At 38.2% G+C, this 27,927-nt stretch overlaps 1 protein-coding gene across 5 annotated transcripts; it reads left to right on the top strand.

Annotated features, from left to right (window-relative positions):
- The first annotated feature begins 1,276 nt into the window (after nucleotides 1-1,276).
- LOC104056005 (transmembrane protease serine 7-like) lies at nucleotides 1,277-27,687 on the top strand. Of its 5 annotated transcripts, none has more exons than XM_054088373.1 (18): nucleotides 1,277-1,531; nucleotides 1,911-1,985; nucleotides 2,483-2,639; nucleotides 3,283-3,407; nucleotides 4,325-4,392; nucleotides 5,370-5,551; nucleotides 5,648-5,686; nucleotides 6,412-6,631; nucleotides 9,162-9,298; nucleotides 10,687-10,784; nucleotides 11,804-11,916; nucleotides 12,796-12,929; nucleotides 17,515-17,622; nucleotides 18,688-18,807; nucleotides 19,350-19,533; nucleotides 20,233-20,504; nucleotides 22,099-22,235; nucleotides 26,561-27,687. In XM_054088373.1, exons 3-18 carry the CDS (start codon nucleotides 2,555-2,557, stop codon nucleotides 26,717-26,719), a joined length of 2,181 nt encoding a protein of 726 aa, XP_053944348.1. In that variant the 5' UTR covers nucleotides 1,277-1,531; nucleotides 1,911-1,985; nucleotides 2,483-2,554; the 3' UTR covers nucleotides 26,720-27,687. The 5 variants fall into 5 exon arrangements, 3 of the variants coding, with proteins under 3 accessions (XP_053944348.1, XP_053944339.1, XP_009555504.2); XM_054088364.1 differs by having other exon boundaries at nucleotides 1,911-2,152; XR_008453576.1 differs by having other exon boundaries at nucleotides 1,277-2,152; nucleotides 20,233-20,340; nucleotides 26,561-26,697.
- The last annotated feature ends 240 nt before the right edge of the window (nucleotides 27,688-27,927 follow it).

The following is a 27,927-nucleotide window of genomic DNA, read 5'->3' as shown; positions in this document are numbered from 1 at the left end:
GAAAGAGGAAGAAACTGTTCTTGTAGAGTCTGTTCTATGCAGATATCTGGACACACAGAAGGAGGTGCAATAAACTTCTGGCACTGTTTGTTTTCCAGGCACCATCTAAATGCATATGCAATCATCTACTGGGAAGATGTTGACCACCTAAAGACAGAGCTTAAGTCTTATTCATTTCCTCTGAGATGTGTATGGCCAAATACTGTAGTAACTGTGAAGTAGCAATCAGCTGTTGGTACTCTTGAAATGCTACTTTCCCTATCTCCTCAATCAAAAACAACTGACAGACAGAGGTAGAGGAGGGGACTGCAGAAAGTGAAACCCACAAGGCCCTCACTTTTGGATATCAGAAGTTCTGTTAATCTTATTCCTTTTCCAGCTTCCATTTTAACTAACTGCATGATTTGGAATTAACTGTATTTCCTGCCTTAATTTCCTCATATTTGAGTTCATCCACCTGATAATTTGAATTCTTTGTCCTCAGGCAACCTTAACAACTTATGTAAATAAGGCAGTTTATGTTTTTGCAATGAACTTGTCCTTCCTCAAATAAAACTGATGCTTCTACCCTCTGAGACATGCTGTAATGGAATTGGATTCTCTGAATGTATATAACTTTTTAAAAGTCCTGATAGAATTTTTATAGATGATGCAAAAGCAGTTTTATTCCCTGTAGGCTTTTCCTGAGGGTTTTTTTCCCATGGAAGAAGGGACAATATATTAATATAAGTCAGTCAGCAGGTTTTGTGTGTAGAAGGTAAGCTGTTGCAAAAAAAAAAAAAAAAAAAAAAAAAAAAAAAGACTTGAACAAAAAACTCTGTCTACAATTGTAGTTTACATTCCTGATCTATGAGGATTGCCTTCCAATTAATCTCTTTTATTGTCTCTGTGTGATCTGAGTGGAGGTTGGTTTATTCCTTTTCTGTTTCTGGGCTCGTTTTGATCGTCTAGATTTTGTTCTTTGTGTGCTCTCTCTCTCAACAGGTATAAAGTACGTTATTTCAACACACACATCCTTAATTTTCTTATAACACACAGAGAATACCTTGAACTTGTTGGTTTGCCTACTTAAAACTGGTTTTAATTTCAAACAGGAGATGCGATCATGAATCGCTTTGCTGTTACATTTGTTCTGTGGCATAGGGGTCTGGAGTCTCTTAACCATGCGAGGACGGACAGCACAACACCAATATGATGATACGTGCACGCCATTTTATTGTAGTTTGACTTACATATTTATAGTTTGTCTTATCATTCAACGCCTAACATAATTGGATACAACCATTATTCACGCACTCTTCATGTCTTCTAGCGACTATTTGATTAGTTAACTTGTTGCTATCACATGTTAGCTCTGAATATCCTGTTTATCTAGTAAGCATTCTGCTTTGGTTACTTATTTCCCTACTATTGCTTACATTGTTCCTTAGGAAGTACACTGTATTAGCACTATCAGCCCAAGCGTGACCTTCGTACTGTGCCCGCTGTCACATAGACCAGCTTCATGTTACAACTCAGTACCTGAATCAAGGTAAAAGACCTCCCTTCATGTTACAATTTAATAGTTCAGTCAAAGTAAAAGGCCTCCACATTGTGGTACAAGCTTGAGGCTGGAAAATTCAGATGGTCTGTGGAATTGTGCATTTCTTCTCTCTCATAAATATTTCTGTGCATTCCAGCAGATGTTCATTAGAAGTTGCTTCATTTACTTTGCTCTAGGAAATTTTATCTGTAAATTGCTTGTGTCTCCTTTGCATTGTGTCTTAAATTATTTCCTGCTCTTCTGTTTCTGAAAGAAGGGGGTAACTGATCTGTTTTCAAATGATGAGATGATGATCCTGCTTAGCCTATTAGGAAAACAAAGAGTTACAGTGATAGTAACTTTTCCTCCCCACCTTCTTTGATTGCAGATGAGCTGGCTCCAGCTTCAAGCAGTATAGCAAAAATGAAATGAGAGAAGCCTTGTGTGCGTGGCAGGGAGAGCGGTATGTTAGTCTGGGTTATATTTAAGGAATGAGGTTAATTTAGGACTTCCTTATTAGGTTTGTTAAAAGGCATTTGTCAAGGCATCGTGATGCAGGCTTTGCCTTCCAACCGGGTTTCTGTCTACAGCATATCGGCTCCATATGACTCTGAGCAGACTGCAGGGCAGGTAAGAGGCACAGCTAAGCTTTACAGTAGGAATGCAGTAAATGATCTGCCTGCCCACTCTAGTATTGGCTTTGTACTGACCTCTGTTCTTCATATGCAAATTGTTTGTAACCAAAGCGATAGAGGAATTTTCCTCTCCAATTATAGGGCTTGAAATGCATGTCACAAACATGTGGGTTTCATATGTAATATAGCTTGTAATGTGAAAGATATTATATTAATTTAAACCTCTTTGAAAACTAAAAAGGCAAATATACTAAGATGTGGTACAATAGCTCTTCTTGCGTTATCTTACTAGTACTAAATGATAACTTTCCGTGTCTCTCTTTAGGAAAGTCTGCATATTCGCAACTGTCCATCCAACCAAGAAGGTTTCTCTCAGAAGTATTATTTCTTCAAATGGATGAGGAGAAGATGGCTTCTAGGAATACTACCCACAGTTTGTCTAATAGTTACAGTAATCATGCTAGTCCTGCACTACTTATTCTGTAAGTGTTACTCTCCAGCACGATCTGGAGAGTATTTTGCATTGTGTGAATGGTCAGTAAGAAAAGCTAAGCACAAAGCAGCTAAGCATGTAACACATGTATAGATTTTTTACTCTCCCTTTTCCTTAATGTCTTTTATGAGGCAAAAAAAAAAAAAAGCACAAAATTTAACTGTTGGTAAATGCACAAGAATAATGAAGGTATGTATTTTATGTCTAATTTTTTCTATCTCTGCTTATGAATACTATCATTACTATAAATGCCACCTTTCCAAAGAACATATAGGAATCAACTGTCTTCTATTAATTTTTTCAAAATAGAGCAGGTACGTATGTAAGCTCCTTGCTAGATCTCAACTTATAGACATTAAAATCATACCTCTAGAAGAGGATGGCAATGCTGAAAATGGAATTTTAGCAATTAAAGCTTACTAGTAGAAAGGTCTGCCTGAACCTGTACCTCACTCTCCTCCTTTTCTTCTGAACATTATACTATCAATTGGATTGACTTTGTGCTCTGGTAATTATTGTGTGTTTCTCCTAAGAACTAATGCCAAGGACAATGCTTTTGCAAGGCTTGTTCCAGGAGATTTTCTGTTATGTTATTATGTATCCTAACTTTTTAACCATTTTTCTTTCCTCAGCTCCTACTTTCTCCTTTCTTTATATCAGTGGAAGCATAGAAATTTCTAATTTGACTTATACAAATGACCTCAATGATCCAAAGTCACAGAAATTCCTCCTGCAAGCAGAAGCAATCCAAAATTATGTAAGTTCCCACATAAGTATGGCAATAATTTATAAATATTTATTACAGAATCAGACTGCGAATGAGAAGAAGGCTCTAGTCTGTCACAGGGCTTGTTTTTCCTAAAAAATAGTAAGTTTAAAGCTTAGCAAGTGCCTTGGTGGTATACAGCTTTAGGAATATAGCCAGACAGCTGAGGTTGTGTGTCTCACAGTAAGGCAAACATTTCCTGGGCAGTAAAACCTGGGGGTTTCAGTGTTATGCACAAATTATTCTTCTTAAAGGGATTACGAGTGTGGGGTTTGTTTTGTTTTACTATATTCAAACATTCTTCCTTACTACAATTTTTTCTGATGTTCTCTTTTTATTATAGCCCGGATTCAATGCTTAATTTTTTGTTTTGTTGTGTTTTCCCTTATCCTCAGCAACAATGCTTGCTTTCTTGCACTTCTTACACGAGTTCCTATTTGTGAGATCAATACTGTTCCTTGGTTACATGTGAACGGCAGTCTTAAATACAAAGCAGTTCTCTGTTAGTCTGTATTTCCCTAAAGAGCTAATCAAGCATCTGAAAGCCACTTTGTGCACAGCAAATACAAGTTGTTCACGTCCAGATTATATGCTGGAAATTTAAAGACTAAAACGAAACTATAAATGTATTCATAAAGTCTCTTTTTCAAGGCTAATTATTGGGAGCTATTTCAATGGTCTTGAAATGTGATATGACATAAAAGTAATTTTTTTTATTTAGTGGAAATGAATGCACGTTTATGATCCTTATTTGACATATTTTCTTAAAGTGATGCACAGTGTAATATAGGAGCTGGATGACGAAGGGGAAAGAAAGAAATAAGACAAATACTTTTACAGCATAAGAAATTTTGACACTAAAATGTAACACTTTTTTACATTTTCTTTTACTGTTATTTTATTGTCAGTTTGCAAAATCCTATGAGTCTTCCTCCTGGGGAGAGTACTACTTGAAATCTATCGTGGTGACTTTCAGGTAAGTTTTGTTCCAGCATGTGGTATAAACTTGAGATATTCAGTTGTGTTTGTCTTATCTTCTTTTGTGTGTTTTAAATTAGTTATCCAGAAGAATATACTGATACCTATAATATGGAATGAAAATGTAGAAATGCACTTACATATGTGAGCTAAGAGCTAAATTAATCTCTCACCCTGTAGAGTTGGTGAGAGAACTTTAATTGTGCCTTGGATTATGGATTGTGCTGTAGTTTCTTCCTCTGCTTTTGACTTTTGAAATCACAGTTCAGAAGGTTTTTTTTCTCTGCCACTTGAACAATCTTATTTTGGTTTTGTCTATTTAAATGAAGTTACTTTTTAACTTCTCAAAACAAAACTCATAGTCATAATTTTGGGCAAAGCTCTCTACGTAAGCGCCAGGTAAGAAATGTAAATACACTAAGTAGATGGCTGCTACTGTCATGACAGGCTTTGAAAGCTTCTGAAAGGTCAGTCCATAGGCTGTTTCAAAAGGAAGAATGTGATGGACAGGCTCTTTGAATCATTTAAATAATTATTTTTATACACACCGATACAGTTATTTATTTTATCAATTACTGTGTGAAAAGTTATATCAACACAGGGACATAAAATTATGTTGTTATATGGTGTGAGACTAATTTAAAAATCTTAAGGAAAATGTGTCTAGATCCTTAATATGGTTTTAAATGTGTATAATTTTGTGCAGGGATGGAAACATCCAATTCTGTAAAAATTATTGCAAGAATTTTCTCTGAGGTCTGGTTTTTGGGTTCAGTGTGTTACTGTTTAAGCAACTTTTTTTTAAGTATTTCTACTGTGTAGAAAAAGCAATTGTTAGACAAGAGAGGTCTTTGCCACTGTGTTCAGCTGCAATATTTTGCAGAGCAGTTCAACTGGCTATGAAAATGTGTGAACTGAAAATGCAGACCAGTGGCAAGCCTGTTCAAAATATGATGCATTTTTTTCCCTCCACAGTGAAGGAGAGTCTGGACTTCGAGCTTACTACTGGAATACATTCTGGGCACCACAAGATATAGTTGCTTCTCTTAAAAAACTCACTCCAGTTGAGCAAAAAGAAATCTGTAGTAAGCAAGCAGCTCGCATGTTTAGTTCTTCTGGGGAGGAAGATTTGGATCTTGCGGCAATGGAGCTATTTGGTAACAATGTACCTGTCATTTGAAATCTATTCTATCTGTTTTTCTTTCTCTGGTTTGTGTCATCGGCTCGTGTAGCTGATAGTTATTAAATTTCAGTTTCAGATTCTGCAGAACATGATGTGATGCTAAAATCAGGTAATTATTCTTCAATCCCAGCTACTCTAACTTTCGGGAAAAAAAATCCAGTAACATAAAAATGGTAGTTTCCCAGTTATGTGTATATCTGTAGGGCTTACAAACTAAACCAGACTAGGGACCTCCCTGGGCTATGCTTCAAATAAAGGCTGAGATGAAAATGCCTTACAGCTTTAATTCTGATGTTCTGAATAGAATGGTTGAAATTTAATAGATCCTTCTGAATTGCAGTGTGCTGTGGCTTCTTCGCTTGGCAACTTTTAAAAGGCTACTGTATAAAATTATACATAATTTGTTTGCTTTGTGACTAGATAACTTTGATTACTAATAGTTGATGATCAGTAGATCATCTGTAGAGCTTTAATTCACTTTGCCTGGTTTCTCCATATCAAGCACACCTCACGATTGACTTCATATTCTAAGTGCTCTCATTACATGGAGAGGGGCGGAGAGAAAATGGCAAAGGGACTAGTAGGTTTCAAGCAGAGATGGCAGCAGCTGCAGCCAAGTCCCCTCCTGCTTGATGAGTGTATGATGAGCTGATGGTGGTGAGGCATTGCTCTTCCTTGGCCAGAGCAGAAGGTGCAGCCTGGTAAGGAAAAGGGAATAGTTGTAAAAGATAAGAAGTGCAATTGTCACTGCCTCTTTTGAAATTTTAACCAATAACTTAATTTATCTTTCAACTTAACAGTTTTTCGGCCAGTGATCCAGCTTCTTTTCTTTAGCAGTATCCTTTGACCTGTATGCCAAGCCAGGTAACAACAGGACTCTAACTCTGATGAATCCCAAAAAGTCTTTTTATCAATGGAGGCTGCGAGTTCCTTCTAATTATGTGGTGAGACTGGTAGTCATCACTTTGCATGGTGTCACTCCAGAGAGCTGTGCAACACACCACTTATCAGCATATGATTTCCTCCTTCCTCTGCAGAACAAGATCATTACAAGGTATGATAGAACAGAACAAAGGTGTTTTATTGAACTGTACAGAAAAAATCTGAAACAGTTGAAATATCAAAATGATATCAAGCAGCCTTCCAAAATGTAAGACTAGAAATACACCTTAATTAAAAATCTTTAAAAACATCTTCCATATTTCCCTCCCCCAATTAATTATAAATTCCTGTGGGTTTTTGCTCTACTTCATGACTAATTTTTACTGGTTTCAGTTTCATCAGTTAATATCACAACTCAAAAAGATACAGACCCATTTTTCTTGGAGTATTGTATCCTATTACTTTCAGAAAGCACATGTTTTATAGTAGTTCAGTCACAGGCAGACCCCTGTTCATGACAGAGGTGCTGTCTATGGAAGGCCCCATCCTCACAGTCACTCCATAGTCTGTTTTGATAAGTGAGATCATATGATCTTGGAACCTTCAGTAACTACACTGCTCTCACTTTACAGAGTCAAATTTCATGTATGAACATCACACACCTTTCTTCATTAACAAAATAAACAAGTTTAGGATCTGAGGATGGGTGATTTCAAGGGAGCAATTTCTTTAAACAACTTTAGGAAGAGGCTGTTGGAGCATGCAGACTCAGCAGTGTCTGAAACGCAATTACTTAGTAGTGCTTTAACTTACTTCAAATAAGTAGATGGTTAATAGAGATGAAGATGACCAACTTCTCCCTTTCCTTATGCAAAAAGTATTGCCATTGCTGACAAACTGTCAGAAGACCAGAGAGACATGAGCTCAGGGGTTTTGTAAGGAGTTAGATTGTAGTATAACATGGAGAATCCTATTCCAGATGCTGGACTGTGTCTGATCTGCTGCTGATTAAGGGTTATTGCCAAGGCTGTTAATCCATTTTGCATTATTAGCTATGGCTCAGCTTTCTGTGCACCGGAAACGTAGAGTCAGCTGCATACACGAAAGAATCAGGAAGCTAGCAAATCGAGTGTAAGGTGTAACATATTCAGAAAACACTGATGCATTTAATTGTAAGACAGAAAGTTTAAGAATGTGCATTGATGTCTTGCTATCAAAGAACTGGAACAGAATTCAGTGACAGAAATTGTTAAAAGCTCCATAATGCCTCCAAAATGTTGACTTTTTCGGTTTCTTTTATTGCCAGCCTAGCCTAGCAAATGCGCAGGTATCAGTTTTCCTCTTAAGCTAAAAGCAGATAGTCATATACTTAGGACAGATGCAGTAGAACTAATAATCATATCTACAATATGCATCACAGCCAGGAATTATTTTATTACAGCCGTTGTTCCCTGACATCCAAGTCTAGGATCACATATGGTGACTGAAAGGATTCTCACCAGTATCTGTAAACTGCAGTAATGCAGCTGTTCAGTGACAAATACTAAAGAGTGAGTGAGCTGAGATTATGAGATACACTGTAAAAGCAGCTATCTCATGTGGACAGTGTTTTTTGTATGTACTTGCCTTGCTTTTCTGAGGCTACTCTGACAAAAGGTACAGCTAGATGATAACCCAGGCTGTCCACTGGATAGAAGATCAAGATGCTGAAAGATTTCTACATGGCAGTGGGGAGGGGAATAGCATTGTTCATTTTATAAAAGATTTGATGGTATTATCATAAAAAGGTCTGCAAAACAGAAGCAAACCACAGATCCATTGTGTAGTGTCTTGTAGGAAATGGGAGCAGATGATAGCCTACTAAAAGCAGAAGTAGACTACTGTCAGTTTAAGGTTAAAAAATTTGATTTTAATGCTACCACTCTGGATCTCAGTGATGAGTCATACAACTTGATGTTGTCAAACTCTTACTATGCGGGCTTATCTTAATTGTTTTAATTTGCTGTGCATAGAGAAAGAAAGCTGTTAGAAATTTTTCACATGCAGGTTTGTAAATTAATGAAAAGAAATTCAAAACATGCTGTGGATTTCAAAATGGAATAAATAGAAGAGTGAATTTTACAAATGCAAGAAATAGCATCTCAAATTGTAAGTGATAGCAAGTATTCAGATTTCAAGATATAAATTAACTCCTTGTTATTGAAACAAAAGGAGAATGATAAGAAGTAATTACCATGCATGGGTCTCTGGATCTTATGTGGCAGCTTTTGTGGTATGAAATCAAGCTGAATGTTAATAGGTTGGAAATGTTTTGAGCCTGTTTTTTGTTGCATAGATCCTGCACAACACTGCTGTGCTGTGTTGCCTTTTCGTCACTACCCACTACTGAGCTGTACCACTATCACTACTGAAGTAACTGCATCTGGCACTGCCTTTCTGATGTTTCTGCAGGTCTGAAAACTTCAGAGCACCTGTTAGGCAAGAAAATCTGCAATGTTCACCCTGAGTGACTAAGCCTCAATGCTGGGAAACTCTGGTACTCATGTAGTATCAACTGTGTGGAAGAATAAGAGGAAGTGATAACCAGGGGAATGCTTCTGAAACACAGATGACTGAATCAGTGTTGTTTCTGCATGTTTTCTCAGCAAAGATAACTGGAATGTGGTAAATATTTTTTTAATGCAAGCTTCGTAATTTTTCAGATGGTGTGAACCTGGGGCCTGGACTCCTGTTATACGTTTGACATCGTCAGGTAATGTAATGTTGGTTACCTTCACACTGGACCAAAGAGAAGAAAGAAACATATTAAAAGCTCATTTTCAAGCTGTTCCTAAAATCAGTAAGTAATTAATAAAAACAACTATCTGATGCAAGCACACTTATTCCTCTTTTTGCCTCTAAAATTGTTGATATTGCCTAATATACCTGGAAGAGGGAATGTTATCATTTAAGTTGGTGTATTGTCATTCTGATACACTTACCAAAAAAATCTGAGAACCAAACATATAGAGAACATCCTTTGGTCTGAGATATTTCTTTGTCTTCCTGATTACTACCCAAGTCATCTTTCCCAGACATTACTCTTATTACAAAGGTAGAACTGTTGTTCATAAGTAGTGGTAGCAGATCAGATAGTAGCCAGCCAGATAGCACTACAGGTACTCCAAGTATAGTCAAAGCTAGATAGCCTCAGCGGCAAAGTAGTAGTTTTATCCATTTTGGCAATCTGTCCCAAGCTCAAGGAATACATGCTTAAAGAAAATGGAAAAGAAGACCAAAACCACTTATTTCTAATATCTTTTTGATCTTTTTATGAAAGTGCTGCTCAGCACAGTTAAGTGTATGAGAAACGTGTATATTCCGAAACTATGGAGTACTATGAATTTTGCAGACGTTCTGTGATCAGTGAAATATTTTGAATAACATTATTTTGTCACTTATGGAACAAAGCATAGGGGATTGCATGTGGGTAAATGTCTCCAAAGCTTGCACATTTCAGCTTTATGTCTCTGCGGATGCTGCTTAAGCAAATGTTCATCCTAAGCACATCACAAATTAGAATTGCTTCCCTGTTCTGAAGGGGGACATTTTGAATTATGTTTGGCCCAGGTTTTGCCAGAAAACCTTATTTTCAAAACTGTCTTAATTTCTGCTATATTCATATTCGTATTTACTACGTTATCTAAAGGAAACCAAAATCACTACAGAAGGGATATCTAGAAGAGTTCTTGGAAGAAAATAAAACCTCAAAGACATTGTTTAAATGTGGCATGAATTTTCAGACTGAGAACTGACACACAGACTTCCTGATTTATTTAAATCAGTCAGAGATTTCACTTCATTGGGCTGATTGCTTTTCACTTTTTGAAAATGTCTCCAGAAAGGTCAGCAGTAAATTGCAAGGGGGAGGTCTGTTGTGTCCACAGTTAATTACTTCTTCCTCTTATCATCAAAGAATACTTTTTAACCAAAACTCCATCCTGAGTAGTTCTGTGCTTATCTTTAACTGTAATTTGATAAAAAAAAAAGAAAAAAAGAGATAAATTCAGAGTGATGAGGAAGTGGAAGTTAGGTGATTTTCTTTTAACACAGTAAAAATTTGAGTTTAATACTGTCACAACCAATTCTAACTCTGTACATACAGAAGGCTCCTAGCAAGTGAAGTAGGCTTTGGACTTCAGCCCGGCAGAGATAACACTGTTCCTTGCTGATAAATTTCTCTCACAGTGTGTGGTGGTCATTATATTTCCTGGAATGGGACACTGAGTTCCCCTTATTACCCAAGTTACTACCCACCAAACATTGACTGCAGCTGGATCATCAGAGTAAGTGCTGGGAACTCTTCTGGGTAGTGATGACTTTATGTGATATAGATGTAAAATTGGGAGAAATGGCTTTCTTCCAGTGTGGGTGAAATGAAGGGGAAACGTATTAATACCACTGCACCTGACTTCTTAGGCACCCATTTCTTTCCTGTTCTACACGAAAAGGTTAGCTGTGGGAAGTAAACTTTGAGAGCTTCCAAAAAGTTAAGTATTATTCATAACAGAAACAAAGTGGTAGATAAGATGACAATTGCTAGAAGCCAGAGGAAATTGCTAATAACCAGGTCTTGGCTTCTATGTCAGAAAGAAACTGGTCGTGTAATCATGCCTCATGTGATGGATACCACACTGTATTTCCCTGAAATCTCCATCTGCATAAGCAGGACTTTGGCTCAGAAATGCAGCTTTGAATTTCCAACAAGCACTTTGGCAGAACTTAGAATCTGCTGATGATTTCCACCAACTTTCTGATGTATTTATCTGTTGCTCTATTAAGCATTTAATTACTTCTTTTACTTTCCCTGGAAAAAGATGTTCTTCATGTCTACAAGTTGGTAATAGTCTCTAACTTTCACTTGCTCAATGAAATTTGCTAGCAGCTTGTAGTAAAAACTCTCTTCTATGTGTCAGAAAGGGAAGAAAAAGGCTTTCTAAAACAGACTGGTCATAGCTAACGCAGTTGAGTGGCCAGCTACCATAGATGTCTTAAATGAACATAAACTCCAGGAAAAGGTGGCAGTACAAACGCAGCATGAACCTTGGATGCAGTGCTTTGTGCTAACTGCAGGAAGGCTTGCACTCCTTTGTCTGGCACAGCACAGCCAAAGTTGGGCCTAAAACGTTTTTTATACATGTTTAAAATAGCATTTCTTTTGGTTATTCAAAGGTATCAATTTACATCATAAGAAATGCACCATTTTGAATCTTATAATAAGTAAGCCAAGATTTACCACCTTAGAAGCACAGGCCTTTTCGTTTTGTGGATATATGTGTTGTGATATTTCTGCTCTCATTTTTAGGCACCGTTGCCTGGCTACAGGCTCTCATTGAAAATCCTCATAATACAAATTCAAGAGAAATCTCCAGGGTCCAGTAAATGTGATAAAGATTGGTTAGAAATCGATGGGGTTAAGTAAGTACATATACTGTTTTCTGGCATATTAGTTCTCACTTTGGCGTTCTGCTCAACATACCATACTTAAGAAGAGGGCATGTTGCCAATTCCAATGCTGAAAGATAAATTTCAACAATAATCAGTATCCTTCCACTGAATTTTGGCAGAATTTTGTTCTTAATCCTTCTCTAGAACTAAACTCTTGTCATTATGTTAATTTAAGCATCCTGTTTTTTTCTGGTCTTACGCATTTACTTACCTTGCTGTTCCTCTTAAGAACAATGATATGGAAAACTGCAGGATTTTACGCAGTTTCAGCAGAACTGTGAATTCCTGACAGTGGTCTTGACATCGATGAAAAGCCTGCATGATCTGAAGTTTCGTTTTCTATATTAGTTTTCAGTGATTGAAATTGTTTTCTGTAAGTAAGGAGAGGAAAACAAATAAGGGGAATTGCTTTTTGTATGCTTAAAAAAAATATTTGGAGTGATATGTCTCTTGAAAGGAACATTTTGAAACCAGCAACAGCTATTAGATTTGCTGTATTATACCATCACTGGATTTGTAGCCTTTTGGGTTTGCAAACCCAAATAAGAAATCTTAAATCAAGCATGATTTGAAGTGGTTTGTATTTATAAGGTAGATTCTGATGTTGCCCATCTTCCTGTATTTTGTTTCAAAGTCTGCTAGTCCCAGAAAAGTTGTGGAGTAGAAGCCATCTGTAAATAGGCTTCCTAATACTTCTGTCTGGCTGTTTGAACACATTAAAAATTAGGTGTTCTTTATTGTCTTATTTTAAAGCTTTTTGGCACTGATGCCCTTCAATAGAGGAGAGATAGCTGGATGACAATGGCCAATTCAATTAGAAAATAATTATTCTCACTTTTGCCTTGTTAGATACTGTAAAGCTCTTTCAGAAAACAACAGAAACATAGAATATGGTTATTCTGTTGCAATCAACTTCCATTCTGATGAAGTGGTCACCCACAAAGGCTTTTATATTGAGTACGAAGCCTTCAGTCACACAGACCGTAAGTGAATAAGCAAGTATTTAAATTTTTAAGGAAAAAACATGCTTGACAGACCAACAACACACAAATTGAGCTGCCTCTTTTTCTTAATATAATTACTAGAGATGAATGTTTAAAATGTTATTATATTGAAAAACTGATGTACAAAAACGAAAACCTACTGCAACCCCTAACCCTAGCCTGTAGCCCCTAACCCTAAACCCCTAACCCTAATCCCTCTCTAATTAATGTATAGAAGTGTAGAAAATCTGATAAAAGATGTTTTTAGAAGGTAGTACTTATTTTCTGACTTTTAACAACACTTCTGTAAAATGGGAAGTAAAAGTAAAATTTCCCAGTTTCTGTAGATCTAATTATTTGGCATTTTGCCAATATCTAAAAATAGCCATGCTGCTACATAAAAATAGGATGGCAGAGAGCCACTTAGAATGACTCTTCTGCCAACAGGAGGTAACCAAAAATAGTTAGTTTTCTCTTTAAAATCACAATTTCGCTTGCTCTGGATCAGTTTCCAGGTTAAGACAAACTATTGAAGGTTTCACTGAGAGATAATGAGGACTCCTTTCTAGCAGGTGTTGCAGAAATATGACTCGGTTTCTTACAGCCTTTTCCTGACTTCACAGTCTATACACTTCTGAATCAATACCTTCTTTTTCCTTTACCCAGTTTAAGTCCAGGTCATTAATGTTCCCTGTGATTTCCAGAGATCAGTTCAGTTTGTGAAACCTCTTCAGATCCTCAGCTTTCTTGACTGAATGTAGTTCTGTTCATTGCTTACTTAGAAGTATTTCTGTATTAAGCTCTCTGGTACAGATGTATGCTACATGCCTTTCGTTAGCAATAAGAGGCAGATTTTGTGGTCAGTCATTCTATAAGACTCGTATTTTCAGGGATTTATTTTTCCATTAATATGTGAGTCTTTCTACTTGAAAAACTTGCAAACTATACTGTGCCCTGTGGGTACTCTGGTTACTGCTTCAAAAACTGACAAGTCAAAGCCTAAGAATACGGAGTGGTGTAGTTGCCACATCAGAAGGATGAGGTGTCATCCAGAGGGACCTGGACAGACTGGAGAAGTGGGCCTCTGAGAAACCTCATGAGGTTCAACAAGGCCAAGTGCAAGGTCCTGCACTTGGGTTGGGGCAATCTCCTTTTTCAGTACACGATGGGAGACAACATGCTTGAGAGGAGCCCTGCAGAGAAGGACTTGGGGGTGCTGGTTGATAAGAAGCTTGACATGAGCAGGCAATGGGTGCTCACAGCCCAGAAGGCCAACCATATCCTGGGCTGCATCAAAAGAAGCGTGGCCAGCAGGGCGAGGGAGGTGATTCTGCCCCTCTATTCCTCATCCAGACTTCATCTGGAGTACCATGTCCAGTTCTGGAATCCTCAATGTAAGAAGGATATGGAGGTGCTAGAACAGGTCCAGAGGAGGGCTACAAAGATTATCAGAGGGCTGGAGCACCTTCCGTCTGAGGACAGGCTGAGAGAGTTGGGCTTGTTCAGCCTGGGGAAGAGAAGGCTCAGAGGAGATCTTACAGCAACCTTCCAGTACCTGAAGGGGACCTACAGGAAGGATGGGGAGGGGCTGTTCATAAAGACTTGTAGTGATAGGTTGAGGAGGAATGGGTATAAACTGGAGAGGGGCAGATTTAGGCTAGGCATTAGGAAGAATTTCTTCACCGTGAGAGTGGTGAGGCACTGGCACAGGTTGCCCAGGGAAGTTGTGGCTGCCCCATCCCTGGAGGTGTTGAAGGCCAGGTTGGATGGGGCCTTGGGCAGCCTGATCTAGTGGGAGGTGTCCCTGCCCGTGGCAGGGGGTTTGGAACTGGGTGACCTTTAAGGTCCCTTCCAACCCAAACTATTTTATTATTTTATGAATACCTTTTTCCTACAGAGAAAATCCCTAGTCTTCATTGTGTGTACAAGTCCTTACTTTCTGTGTGCTCTACCCCATTTCTAGCACCAAGCCGGCAGAGCAGATGGCTCAGTCATGTGATCAATCCTTAGTCACAATCTTAAAACTCACCAGGAGGAGTAGATTACCTGTGGTGTGTCAGTATCAAGCCAATACAACAAAGGCATTTGTGAGGGAGCAGAATGCATTGAGAGCAGTGGTGTTCCGTGACAGCTGTGCCTGTTCTAATACTAAGAGGAAGAGAGGGAAAAAATACCATTTTCTCTCACGTTTTTAGTAGCTGTAGCCACTACCTCAGATTAGCGTCTTCCTGTTGTTGGGAGCCTACCAAAGCATCGTTATTAAAAATCACAGGCATGGCTGAGTTGACTTGGGAAGTGAATGCCAGTCATCAGCTGAATAGCTTCAGGGAGCGGTGAAGAGAACACAGAGAGGCTCCTGCTTTAAGCTAGTGCTGGCTGCATAGTGTGTGCTTTTCCCCCCACTGGCATCACATGCAAAGACAGTGAAGACGACTAAATGACTCTAGACTGGAACTGGTTAAATAAATGTAGGACAAATGTGTCTAGTCCTTCAATCTTATTTAGCTGTTAATTTGCCTGTGGTGCTGAAGAGGAATAAGTTTAAGTTGATTTGACCTGGGCAGAAAGAGAAGATTTTTGGCTACTTATTCTTCCACAGATCGATCGATCTAATCTATCTATCTATCTATCTATCTATCTATCTATCTATCTATCTATCTTCTTTTCCTTCCTTTCCTTCCTTTAAAAAAGTGGAAGGGAACAAACATTTTTGGTATATTTAGGAGAATTGAAAGAGAAAAAATCTTTTGGCAAAGTCTGTTTCACAATGACATTGCTAGATTTGAAAATTATTTGATGAAACACTTATTCACATCAAACATGAACTTGGAGTATAATACACAGAGGTGAGTTTCTACAGCATTGTGTCAGGAAATTAGTATTTCTAATACTAAGAAGAATGCCTCATTTTGAATTTTCCCCCTCACTCTCCTCTTCCTTAGATGTTCCTGTGTAAAATCCATTATCTTAACAAATTTAAGAGGTATTGGCTATGGGTAGTAATTATATATCTGTGCTGAATCAACCCTTAGAGTGAGGTAGTGAATGTGAATGTAGTTTTTAAAGTCCATTTAGGTGAATATTGATTTATATAATTCAGGCTGCTTGATAAAAGTCTTCAGCAGATTATACCAAGTAAGATATAAATTCCTTTCTTAACATTCAATTTAGTTTTTAAATGGCACTAATGTTTTTTTAATATTTCTTCATAGTACAGTCCTGTGTTACAGCATTTAGACTGTAATAGCATTTCTAGTGCCATTAATTTCTCACTTTTCCAGTTTGCCCTTAGATGTGCAGATAGAATATACATTCCTTCAAGCAACCAGTCTGAAGGCTGGAAAGGCAATGCGGATGGTAGTGCTGAATTAGTTTTCGGTAGGGCTGTTTTTCCTTCTTTGTGTTCTCCTTTAAACAGTTTGTTCCAGGAAGTTTAGAGTCTGGTTGAAATCATCTCTAAAATATTGGTGGCTGTCTTTAAATTCACATGAAGGATGTGGTTAAATATCTAAAAGTCTGGAAAAGAGGCTGTGTAATGCATTTCTTTAAAGAGTGGGAGAAAAAAAATATGCAACAAGAAGTGAAAGCAAACTATTTGTAAACAGTAGAAAAGTTATTAAAATCAGCATGGTTTTTATTTTGTTTTAGTTCTCTGCTGTGAGAGGATAAACAGAGAAATTGCACTTCATCACTGTCTTGTTTGACAAATGTATCAGGAAGTAAAAGAAACATTGTGAGAAAAAAATATAGAAAATTGTTTCCAAAGAGTCCTTGCCAATGACTCATTACACAAACTGAAGGATATTTTCATTGTCCTTCTGCCAGTATCTCTTATGAGACTTCTCATAATTTTTGTTAGTCATCTAAATGATGGATTAGAGAAGGTAATTATGAAATAGGGGCAGTGACACACAATGAAATAAGAATGTATTTAAGATGGATGTGTTTATAAATGATCTTGACAAGCTGGAAAACAAGTATGGAGAAAATGATAATTCCATTCGATAAAGACAAGATTTGAACTTTGGTAATCAAATACAGATGCGGATTTCTTAAGATACTTTTCTGTTGAAAAGTGGCTGGGAGGTGATACTGGCTCAAAAGCTGACTTGACAAAGTCATAAAATTTTCTGTGTGTGGTTTTGTCTTTGTTTGGTGTTTTTCCAATTTTGTTTTCGGTCTGAGTTTTTTTGTTGCTGAGTTTTGTTTGTTTGTTTGGTTTGGTTTTCTTTTTTTTTTGAAGTATCACGCTAGGATGTAAGACAGGAGTTTGAAAAGATCTTCCCAGTCACCAGTGGGAAGGCTTCAGCTAGAGTACTGTGTTCACATGGGGCACTGCGCACCAAAGAACACAGGGAACAATGAAGAGATTCCAGAGTGACCATAATGTAAGGCAAAGTCATGGTGTAGCCAAGTTAGATAACGGAACAAGTCTCTGTGTCACTGGAGGCTATCGAAACCGAGACAGACTGTGCCTGGCAGAGATGGCACAGTAACACCAAGATGACCTCTGGTAGGGGGTGTAGCATATGGCTGCTGGCCAGCTATTTGGATTATAAAGTATTTACAGACCTTTATTCTTCAGGTTGTAGTCCAGAACAGTTGAACTGTGGTGATAAGAAGTGTAAGAGTCAGTATAAGACTTGTAAAGATGATGACAGCTGTGGGGTGGAAAGTGATGAAAGCAACTGCTGTAAGTATATATTTTTAGATATTTTCCAAAAGATGGTGGAAAGCAGAAGCACGAATGTGCTTATTTTAATGGATAAATGTAGTACAAAGTACAAGTTTCATAACAAAGCAAACAAAACATACCAAGTTGGACTAGTTCTTGGAAGAGTGTAGACAAGAAATTCGTGAAGCAAAATTCAAAATAACAGTGAATTTAGTTAGATGGCCTAACCACGCTTGCTGGTGATCTTATTAGAAGGGCATATTTTCCCCTAAGTGCTGCCAGATCAACACCAAATTATGTTATGTGAGAGAGACATAATGGCTTTGGGACCTTTGCACTTTGTCACATGCATGATATCTTTATTGTAGATCCACCACGTTTATGGACATTGCTAGTGCTAATAGTGTCTCCCTAGTGACTTGCTGCATTTTGCCTCTATAATTTTTACCTAGTTTTGAATTTTAGGTCCTTGAACTAGCTAGGAGTATGCCCTTGATAGTTGAAAAAAAAAGAAAAAAATTCCTGCCACTGTTTGAAGATACTGTAAATAACTGATACTAAGAGTGACAGTAATGAAAGCCTATTTCTAAGATCTGTCAGTATTCCCACATAATAAACCGTGATAGTCCTTAGCTAAAAATCTGTTGGAGGGACATATAAAGCTTTTTACACAATTTTCTCAACTCTCACTTAAAACTAAAAGAGTTGACTTACAGATGATATCTTCTGTGAAGACTTAGAATTTGCAATGCCAGTAGTATTAGTGAAAGCAAAACAAAAAATCAGACAAGCCTAGTTTGCTCACTTTAGAGTTAATTAAAACAGGAGTCAGATTCTTCTGTCTTTTTCCTCATTGACAGTGGTGATTGAAATTGGTGTGATTGTTAATAAAAGTGGTGCGTTTCCCTGTTCCCTGTCCATAGAGGGACTGGTTTAAACAAGTACAGGCTATGGCTTCAAGCAAACTGGAATGTGTAGCTTTGAACAACTTTCACCATTGAGTAGGATGAACATGAAAATTTTTAAAATAATTTTAATCTGTGGCTCCAAACATGTGACGCTACATTCTCTCTCTTATTTCAGCCTACAAAAGTTGTTCCCCTTATGCATACAAATGCATCAATGGAAAATGTTTGCTGAAATCAAATCCTGAGTGTGATGGGAAAAGAGACTGTGCAGATGGATCTGATGAAATGAGCTGTGGTGTGGTAACACTTATTTAAAAAATATTTCATGACTTGGGAAACTGAGTCAGGAATTTGTACTATGGTCAAGTGTAATTGGATTAAGAATTGATTAAATCAGATGGGAGTTTAAAAAAAATAATTTTGTAAACGTCTGTAAGAAAACATCTGTTTTGAATTTTGCACTGTTTCATTTTAAACTCATCGATCTATTCTGTGTGTAATGTCTTTGTGGTTGTTAACTGAAATTCAGTGAGGGAGCAGTGCATGAAAGGAGGCAAAAGACAACAAATTTTCTACAAGTGAGCTTTTGGAATGTCTTATTGAGTTACTAACCTCTTTAGAAAGTGGTATTCAAGGATGGTCAATGTTTGGTTTATTCTTAACCTGCCTATTGAGTGCGGGCAAGTATACTTAACTTTTTTACCAGCTGCACGGTAAGAAAATAGTTCTTTTTACCAACAGCTGTGAGGCCTATGGCTGAAAGTTTATGTATTAAGCATAGCAAAATGAAATGACCTTGTGTGCTCCTTTACTAGTTTATTCAATTATTTCTATTAGCTTGTGGAAGACGCCAGCTTAAGAAAAACAGAATTGTTGGAGGTGAAGATGCAAGATCTGGAAAGTGGCCTTGGCAAGCAAGTTTACAGATGGGAGCCCATGGCCATATATGTGGTGCAACTGTTATTTCCAATAAGTGGCTCATATCTGCTGCTCATTGCTTCCTGGATTCCGAATCTGTGAGGTATAAAGAAGTTATACTGTCATAGGATATTAGTAGTTTAAAACCTTACCATGTTGCTTTCAAAAGTTTACAGTAACTATTACTTGTCTAGATAAGTTGATTCAAGCTATAACTCTGTGACACGATATCAGTACCCGAACCATGAATATTGTATTCTGCTGGCTTCAAAAGTCCTAACTATCCAAAATAATTATTCTGCCTCCATTGCCAGTGAATCTTGCATGATAAAACATATTGTTTTGTCAGATTCATGGTCCAGACCATTTTTGTAGAAGACAGGGATTTTCTGAGTAGAAGCTATGTCCTTTTCTCCCAAGAAAATGGCTATTTATTGGTAAGTGTACTGTAAAATCCACCAATATTCAGTTTAAGTAGAGTAAATTGAAAAGACATATATCACACATATTGCAAGGAGAAACAGAGTTTAATAATACACTTTTATGACTCCCGAAACATGGCGCATTGCAAAGAATTTGTCTTATATCTCCAGGAAATTATTATTATCAAAACGGTAAGAAAAAACATTATTTAATATTTTAGAAAACAGAGACCATAGTACATTCCTCTTTCTAAGTAGCATTCTACTCCATTCACTTTAGTTTGAATGAATCTCGTGAAATACTGAAAAGTCAATAAAAAGGAGTGAGCTGACACTGCATTACTTTCCAATGGGACATTCTGAAAACATTCTCTTTACAGATACTCCAGTCCTTCAGGATGGAGAGCATATATGGGCTTACGTGCTATCAATGAAAAGAACAATCATGTAGCTATGAGGTCAATCAAAAGGATTATTGTCCACCCACGGTATGACCCATCTATCTCAGACTATGATATCGCCCTATTGGAAATGGATTCACCTGTATTCTTCAGTGAGCTGGTACAGCCCATTTGTTTACCCAGCACCTCTAGAATATTTATGTATGGAACTGTCTGCTATGTAACTGGCTGGGGAGCCATAAAAGAAAATAGTATGTTCGTTTCCTGGATATACTTCTTGCAAATTTGGCATAATTTTAAACTCTAACAATAAATTATTTATAGTAATAAGAGAAAATACGTGGGTTGATTTTGTATGTCTATTAAAGGTAGAAAAATCTCTCTTTGGGTACAGTCTGTGAATCTTGAGTGTTTACTTGGATGGCAGGTGATAAAAGCCAATACTTGTACTAAGGTGTCACAAAAAATTGAAAAGTAAATGATCACAGATTTACAGAAATGTGCCCTTTTCATGCTTGTGGCACATTTTCCCTGGGGATTAGGTCATAAGGAATCTTACAGGTAAAGAAAACAGTGACTTGCAACTATTGCAGAGGAAGAATTTGTCTCTAAGACTGTTTGAGAACGTGGGGCCATGAAGAGCAATAACTGCAAAGATATTGTGGAGGGCTTTTTGTTTTGTCTTTCTTAACAAAAGGCAATTTAATGTCTGCCATCTGAAGAGTCCTACCTGTGTAGCTTGGCATAGCAGGCTGCGGTGGGGGAGGCAGGAAAAAAGCAGAGTTGGGAGGGGCGATGGAGGAGCCCATGGGATCTTGTCCCTGTCTCAGCATTAAACAGAAGCCAGCTTTGAAACCTGGGCTGAAAAAGCTTCTCAGCATTGCAGTGGTCCCCATGATCGTGCTGAGACATAATCCCTTATGTTTAACCAAAAGTCATGTACTATGGTAATTCTAGCTTTCTTAATATGACTTTTTAAAGAGATTTAAATTGAGATAATAATGTAATAGCCTAATGAATATAATGCCTTCATGGTTGATGCTGTCGTACAATGTCTTGCTATTTAACAAAATGATGTGGGTAACACTTAACAGTTAATATAAAGGCATACGAAAAAAATGTATTTTTCTATCTTACCTGTTTCATTCTCAACTCACCCTTGCAGCTGAATGAGCAAACAAACGAAATCCCAGTACTTCCTCTTATCATCCAGGTATTGAAAAGGTTGTGTTACCTGTTGATCCAAAACATGACTAAGGATATTTAGTTCACAGTGACACCATATGACAATATTTGATTACAGAATTAAGATCTTAGCATCACTTGTGACTTACTGGTTTGGTTTGGTTTTGTTTTGAAATATTTTTTCACCTCTCAGCTTCATTTCTCAGTTCCTTCCCTAGAACTGAAAGGATGGAAAAGAATGTAGAAATTTCATTTACTAGGATTTTGAAAATGTTTGGAGCATAACCATAGTGTAAATAACAACAAAAAACTTTGTGAATAATTTGAAATGGCATTCAAAAGTACTCACACTGCTTGGAAACCTGTATTATAATTTGCATGGATTTTTACTACTATCTGGCAAAAAAAGCTCAAAAGAATAAAGATTAAGGAAACAAAAAGATGGTGCTTAGGGATGTCTATGTCTAGAGGGTGCCGTAGAAAACATTTTTTAAAAAAAACCCAAACCTGAGGGCAGGCAGCAATTGAAGAGAGGGGAATTATTCTCCTGCTATCAGAAGGTTAGATTTTGAGTTTGGAACAATTCTCTCTTGTTTTTTGACAAATGGTATCTATTGTATTTTGTATTTGTATTTGTATACTATTTGTATATTTTTCTAGGTCCACTTGCCAAAACACTGCAGGAAGCTCGAGTGAAAATAATTAACCAAAGTGTTTGCAACAAGCTGTATGATGATCTCATCACGTCACGTATGCTGTGTGCTGGGAATCTTAATGGTGGTGTTGATGCATGTCAGGTAATCTGGAACTTGTAGAAAAACTATAAAGGAATGTTTTCTTTCAGTGGAAAACTGTTCAGAGTTGTTTGTGATTTGTTTTTTTTTTTTCCTTAGTAACAGAGTGAGATGGCTTGCATGTATGGCTAATTTAACATGACAATTAAAGGCTGTCCAAAATAAGGAGGGAAATTTGGCATAGATAACCTCTGAAACTCTTGAGAAATGTTGCTTTGCAAAAACAGGTGGTAAAATGTCTTGAAAATAATTCATTTTCACCTTCAACAGCTAAATATCCTATAAGAGACTAGAGATGTAAGGATAAAGGCAATAAAGTTAAGGCAATATGCAATTTTTGTTATTCATACTGATTTTTTTTCCCCTTTCTTGATGTCTGGATGCGAGATTAATAAAACACTGTAACAGTATAATGAGTAATGTATTTTCACAGTCACAAAGAAATGCAAAAAACAAGGGTAAGCTAGGTTTGGTAAATGTAGTTTCAGTGCTGCCTTTTAGTTTCAAATGTTCATTCCTATATATAATTACAAGTTTTTATTACCTTATGGTATCATAAGTTATATGACCCAATTTATTTGCACATACAGTCAGAAACTGCTCTTTGGATGTACTTCAGCTGTCTTGTCTCTGCCTTCTCAGTTATCAGACTAGTTGTGTACTTCATCATTATTTAAATTTGTTTTGGTTAGTATCCATTGTAAAATTACAGACATGGTCATTATAACAGTTATTGTGCAAAGGGAGAGAAACACATAATGGATTTTAGACTACGGTAATTTGATAGAATTTTTGTGCAATAGATAAATGTTACTATTTTAATGTAATAGGATAATTTCTATAAGATTATAGCTCTTAATGGGTCAGAATTCTTTATATGCAGTAGACTATTGGCATGATCTTTCTGCTGTCTCTAAATTCAAATTTAATGAATTATTATTTTTGCTGACTTTATGTGCAGTTTCTGCACCTTAGACCTTGGAACTGTTTTGCAAAACATATTGTTCTAGAAGTTTGACATTGCTTAAAAGAATGTGCTGCTTATGGAATGCCCTTGATTTTTTAGATGGGCATTTTAGCTGATTCTGCTATATGCCATACTATTCAATCTGGTTTACAACATAATATGCAGTGTTTGAGTCTTAGCATGCTGGACCTCTGGGCCCCGAAGTTCTTAGTATGAGTAGCACTTTTGCTATTTGCTTCTTTTCTCTCATTAGTGTAGTTCCTCCATGGTGCTAGAGAGGAATGATGTTGGCAGTTCAGGAAATCCCCACAGAACCCGAAACCCTTTTACTACAGTTTCAGCCTTGTGGGCATCTTGATTTATTTCATTTCTTCCTGGACACCCAAGCTGTGCACGTACTGCCCAGGTTATGCAAAGCTTCCAAACACTTTTCATCTTTAGATCATGTGATACTTACATAGAGAAAATAATTTTTTTACTCTTTTAGATACTGATTTCTTCTCACAGTAGGATATTCTTTGGTCTTGGCTCCTCTTTTTAGTATCCTTCCTCTCTCCACTGGCATTACAGCCCTTTTCGTCTCTCAGAACTGGCTTTGGTCATACAGAATAGGCCAGACTATATAGCCTCCTTTCTCAAGCTTTGAGATCAGCCTCTTGGATTATCAAAATTGCCAGTGTGACAGCAGCCTGAGAGACACTGCTGTTCTGGCTTCTGCTCTTATCACTAGATAATTTTGTTTCGTTGGATGGTGAAAGGTTGCTATTGTTACTCTTTTCTCAGCACGAGGCTTTCTTGACCTCTTCCATGTTTTAGTTCCAGCTGAGGGCAACAAATAAATTCCAGGGTCAATTTACAGAGATGAGCTGCATTCATTGTGAATGAGAAGCTCAACATGAGATGGCCATGTGACTGGCAGCCCAGAAAGCCAACCATGTCCTGGGATACATCAAAAGAAATGTGACCAGCAGGTCGAGGGAGGTGATTCTGCCCCTCTACTCTGCTCTTGTGAGACCTCACCTGGAGTACTGAATTCAATTCTAGAGTCCTCAGCACAGGAAGTACGTGGTTCTGTTAGAGTGAGTCCAGAGGAGGGCCACAAAGATGATCAGAGGGTTGGAGCACCTCCCATATGAGGATAAGCTGAGGGAGTTGAACCTGTTTAGCCTGGAGAAAAGAAGGCTCTGGGGGGATCTTATAGCAGCCTTCCTGTACCAAAATGGAGCCTACAGGAAAGCTGGGGAGGGACTCTTTATCAAGGAGTGCTTTAATAGGATGTGGGGAAACAGTTTTAAGTTGAAAGACGGTAGGTTTAGATTAGATACCAGGAAAAAAAAATTCACTCTGAGGGTAGTGAAGCACTGGAGTAGGTTGCCCAAAGAAGCTGTGGGTGCCCAATCCCTGGTGGTGTTTGTGGTGTTCAAGGCCAGGCTGGACGAGGCTTTGAGCAACCTGATCTAGTGGAAGATGTCTCTGCCTTTGGCAGGGGGGTTGGAACTAGATAAACTTTAAAGTCCTTTCCAAACCAAATCACTCTATGATGCTGTGATAACTGGTCAGAGTTCTGTGATCTGGTCCATTCACAGGAGGTATAAAGGTTTAAAACAGAATCACAGAATCACAAGGTTGGAAAGGACCCATTGGATCATCGAGTCCAACCATTCCTAACACTCCCTAAACCATGTCCCTCAGCACTTCATTCACCCGTTTCTTAAACACCTCCAGGGAAGGCGACTCGACCACCTCCCTGGGCAGCCTCTGCCAGTGCCTGATGACTCTTACTGTGAAGAATTTTTTTCTGATATCCAACCTGAACCTCCCCTGACAGAGCTTTAGGCCATTCACTCTTGTCCTGTCCCCTGTCACTTGGGAGAAGAGCCCAGCTCCCTCCTCTCCACAACCTCCTTTCAGGTAGTTGTAGAGAGTAATAAGGTCTCCCCTCAGCCTCCTCTTCTCCAGGCTAAACAACCCCAGCTCTCTCAGCCGCCCCTCGTAAGACTTGTTCTCCAGCCCCCTCACCAGCTTTGTTGCTCTTCTCTGGACACGCTCCAGAACCTCAACATCCTTCTTGTGGTGAGGGGTCCAGAACTGAACACAGTATTCGAGGTGCGGTCTCACCAGTGCCGAGTACAGAGGGAGAATAACCTCCCTGGACCTGCTGGTCACACCGTTTCTGATACAAGCCAAGATGCCATTGGCCTTCTTGGCCACCTGGGCACACTGCTGGCTCATGTTCAGTCGGCTGTCAACCAGCACCCCCAGGTCCTTCTCTTCCGTGCAGCTCTCCAGCCATTCTTCCCTCAGTCTGTAGCACTGCATAGGGTTGTTGTGCCCCAAGTGCAGGACCCGGCATTTGGCCTTGTTAAACCTCATGCCATTGGTCTCGGCCCAGCGGTCCAGCCTGTTCAGATCCCTTTGCAGAGCCTCCCTACCCTCCAGCAGATCGACACTTCCTCCCAGCTCAGTGTCATCTGCAAACTTGCTGAGGGTGCACTCAATGCCTTCATCCAGGTCATTGATAAAGACATTGAACAGAGCTGGACCCAGTACTGAGCCCTGAGGAACCCCACTTGTGACTGGCCTCCAGCTGGAGTTAACTCCATTGACCACCACTCTCTGGGCCCGGCCATCCAACCAGTTTTCAACCCAGGAGACTGTGCACCTGTCCAGGCCAGAGGCTGGCAGTTTCTGAAGCAGAATGCTTTAGAAAACAATCAAAGACATAAAGAATTTGTGAGCCCAAATGCATTTTTATCCTGTGAATAAAATTAAATGGGAAGATTTACTTTCCTAGGTTGCTATACACATCTGCCTGTTCCCTGTGAGAAGCCAGTTCTTATTTCCATGATCCTTAGCTGTTTTTCCTTCCTGTCCCTCTATAAAGGTAGATACAGTCTTGAAAATGAAACTGCTGATAATACTTAATTGTGCCTGGGGTTTATTTTGGCTTGGCATTTCAGGTTGGTTTGGTTTTTCTTTTTTTTGGTTAGGGTGCTGTGTTATCTTTCTGAATTCCCGCTTTCCATCCCTGTGTTCTCCTCTCCTCACTCAGACCGTGATCAGTTGCTTTATGAATCCTGTAAGGGTATATTAACAATGAGTAGTTTTTTAAACTTCTTGCTGCTGCTTTATATTCATGACTGTGCTGCTTTCATAAGTTGAAATAAATTTAATACATTTGACATCTAGCTGGGTACATTCTACCCAGAAATATGATCCTAATATTAAATTGGGACTTGGTGGAGAGAGGGGCAGTTATTTTCTGTCTTTAAGCAACCTGTTACAATGTTCTCTGTGTCTGTGTGTGTATGTGTGTGTGTGCATGCATGTATACTAAATGGCTTAACCCCCTCAATTTTAGGGAGATTCTGGAGGTCCCTTGGCCTGCACAGGAAAGGGAAATAGATGGTACCTTGCTGGCATTGTGAGCTGGGGTGAAGGATGTGCTCGGCGCAATCGTCCTGGTGTTTATACTAAGGTGATGGTACTTTATGACTGGATTCGTCAGAATACAAACTGATGTGCCAAGGAGAAAATGCAGTTCGTCTCTCTTATAAAAGCTGATTACTACGGTAGCCTATCATGTCCATCTCTGATGTTATAACATGAAAACACTCTTGACTGTTTGTTTGCGGAAGAATGCACGTTCTTAATGAAGAAACTATCATTTGTTGTTTATCTAGCAGTAACTGTTCAGATTCAGAGCAACTTCAGATTCCTTATGGATTCATCTTCCTTATCCCTAGAAGCAGAAATAACATTGACTTAAAATAAAATTAACTAGAACCTGTAACAAAAATCCATCCAAATCTGTCTTTTGCAAACGTTCTTTTCTCCTTTCATCTCCCTGGCTACCTATATGTGTTTCTACATACACACGTATAGATATTCATGGGCACATCCTGCATATACTCAACTCACATATATTATCTTAGTCATGTTACAGGCTTTTAAACAAATAATTATTCCATGTTTCTTGAAGATGCAAATACTAGAATCAGTATAGTGTAGGTAGCTGAGAATAATTCATTCTTAATTATGCTGTCACTGCCTGACTGTTCCTTTCTGGGCTGCAACTTTTGAGCTTTCTCCTGTGTTTTCCTAAAAACATCATATATATGTAGCTCACAAACATTAGGATGCAAGAAATTTTCATTAAAGATCTGGAAGAGCATAATTTCAGTTCTTTGGGAAGGTGTTTAAATAATACAAAAGAAATACTCTATTTTAATTAATTAAACAAAAGGAGACAATTTGAACATAGCTGTAGGGTCTGATTTTCTCAATATGTTACAAGTGTATTTTCCTATCTCTGGTGTATTTTGTGCATTTTTGCAAGGTCTTAGTGGGTTCACACTACTTTTCTGGATGTCCTCGGTCCTTTAATAAACACGTGCTAAAAATGCAAGTGGCTATGCTTTATTTGTTCAATTGTGTCTCTAAAACTCTAATCCCCAGTTGCAATCAAAACTACATTTGTACGTTGGAATTCCCCATTTATGTAAGGCTGAGCCTAAGTTGCCTGTTTTACTAAAGCACACATTTAAGGGCACAAGTTTCTTTTCCTTATGTTGAAACTAGAGATGTCTTCACCACAGCAGAAAACAGTTTTCCTTCTGTTCTGTTTTAGATAAAAGCCTAGGCCAGAAAGTTCAGATTAGTTCTTGACTTCCCAGTTTCCTTGAGAGTTTCTCATCATTATGCGTCAGAGGGGTCAGTTACTTGACA

The sequence above is a fragment of the Cuculus canorus genome, chromosome 1, assembly GCF_017976375.1.
Source record: "Cuculus canorus isolate bCucCan1 chromosome 1, bCucCan1.pri, whole genome shotgun sequence".
NCBI classification, from domain to species: domain Eukaryota; kingdom Metazoa; phylum Chordata; class Aves; order Cuculiformes; family Cuculidae; genus Cuculus; species Cuculus canorus.
This window is presented reverse-complemented; position numbering and strand designations above follow the sequence as displayed.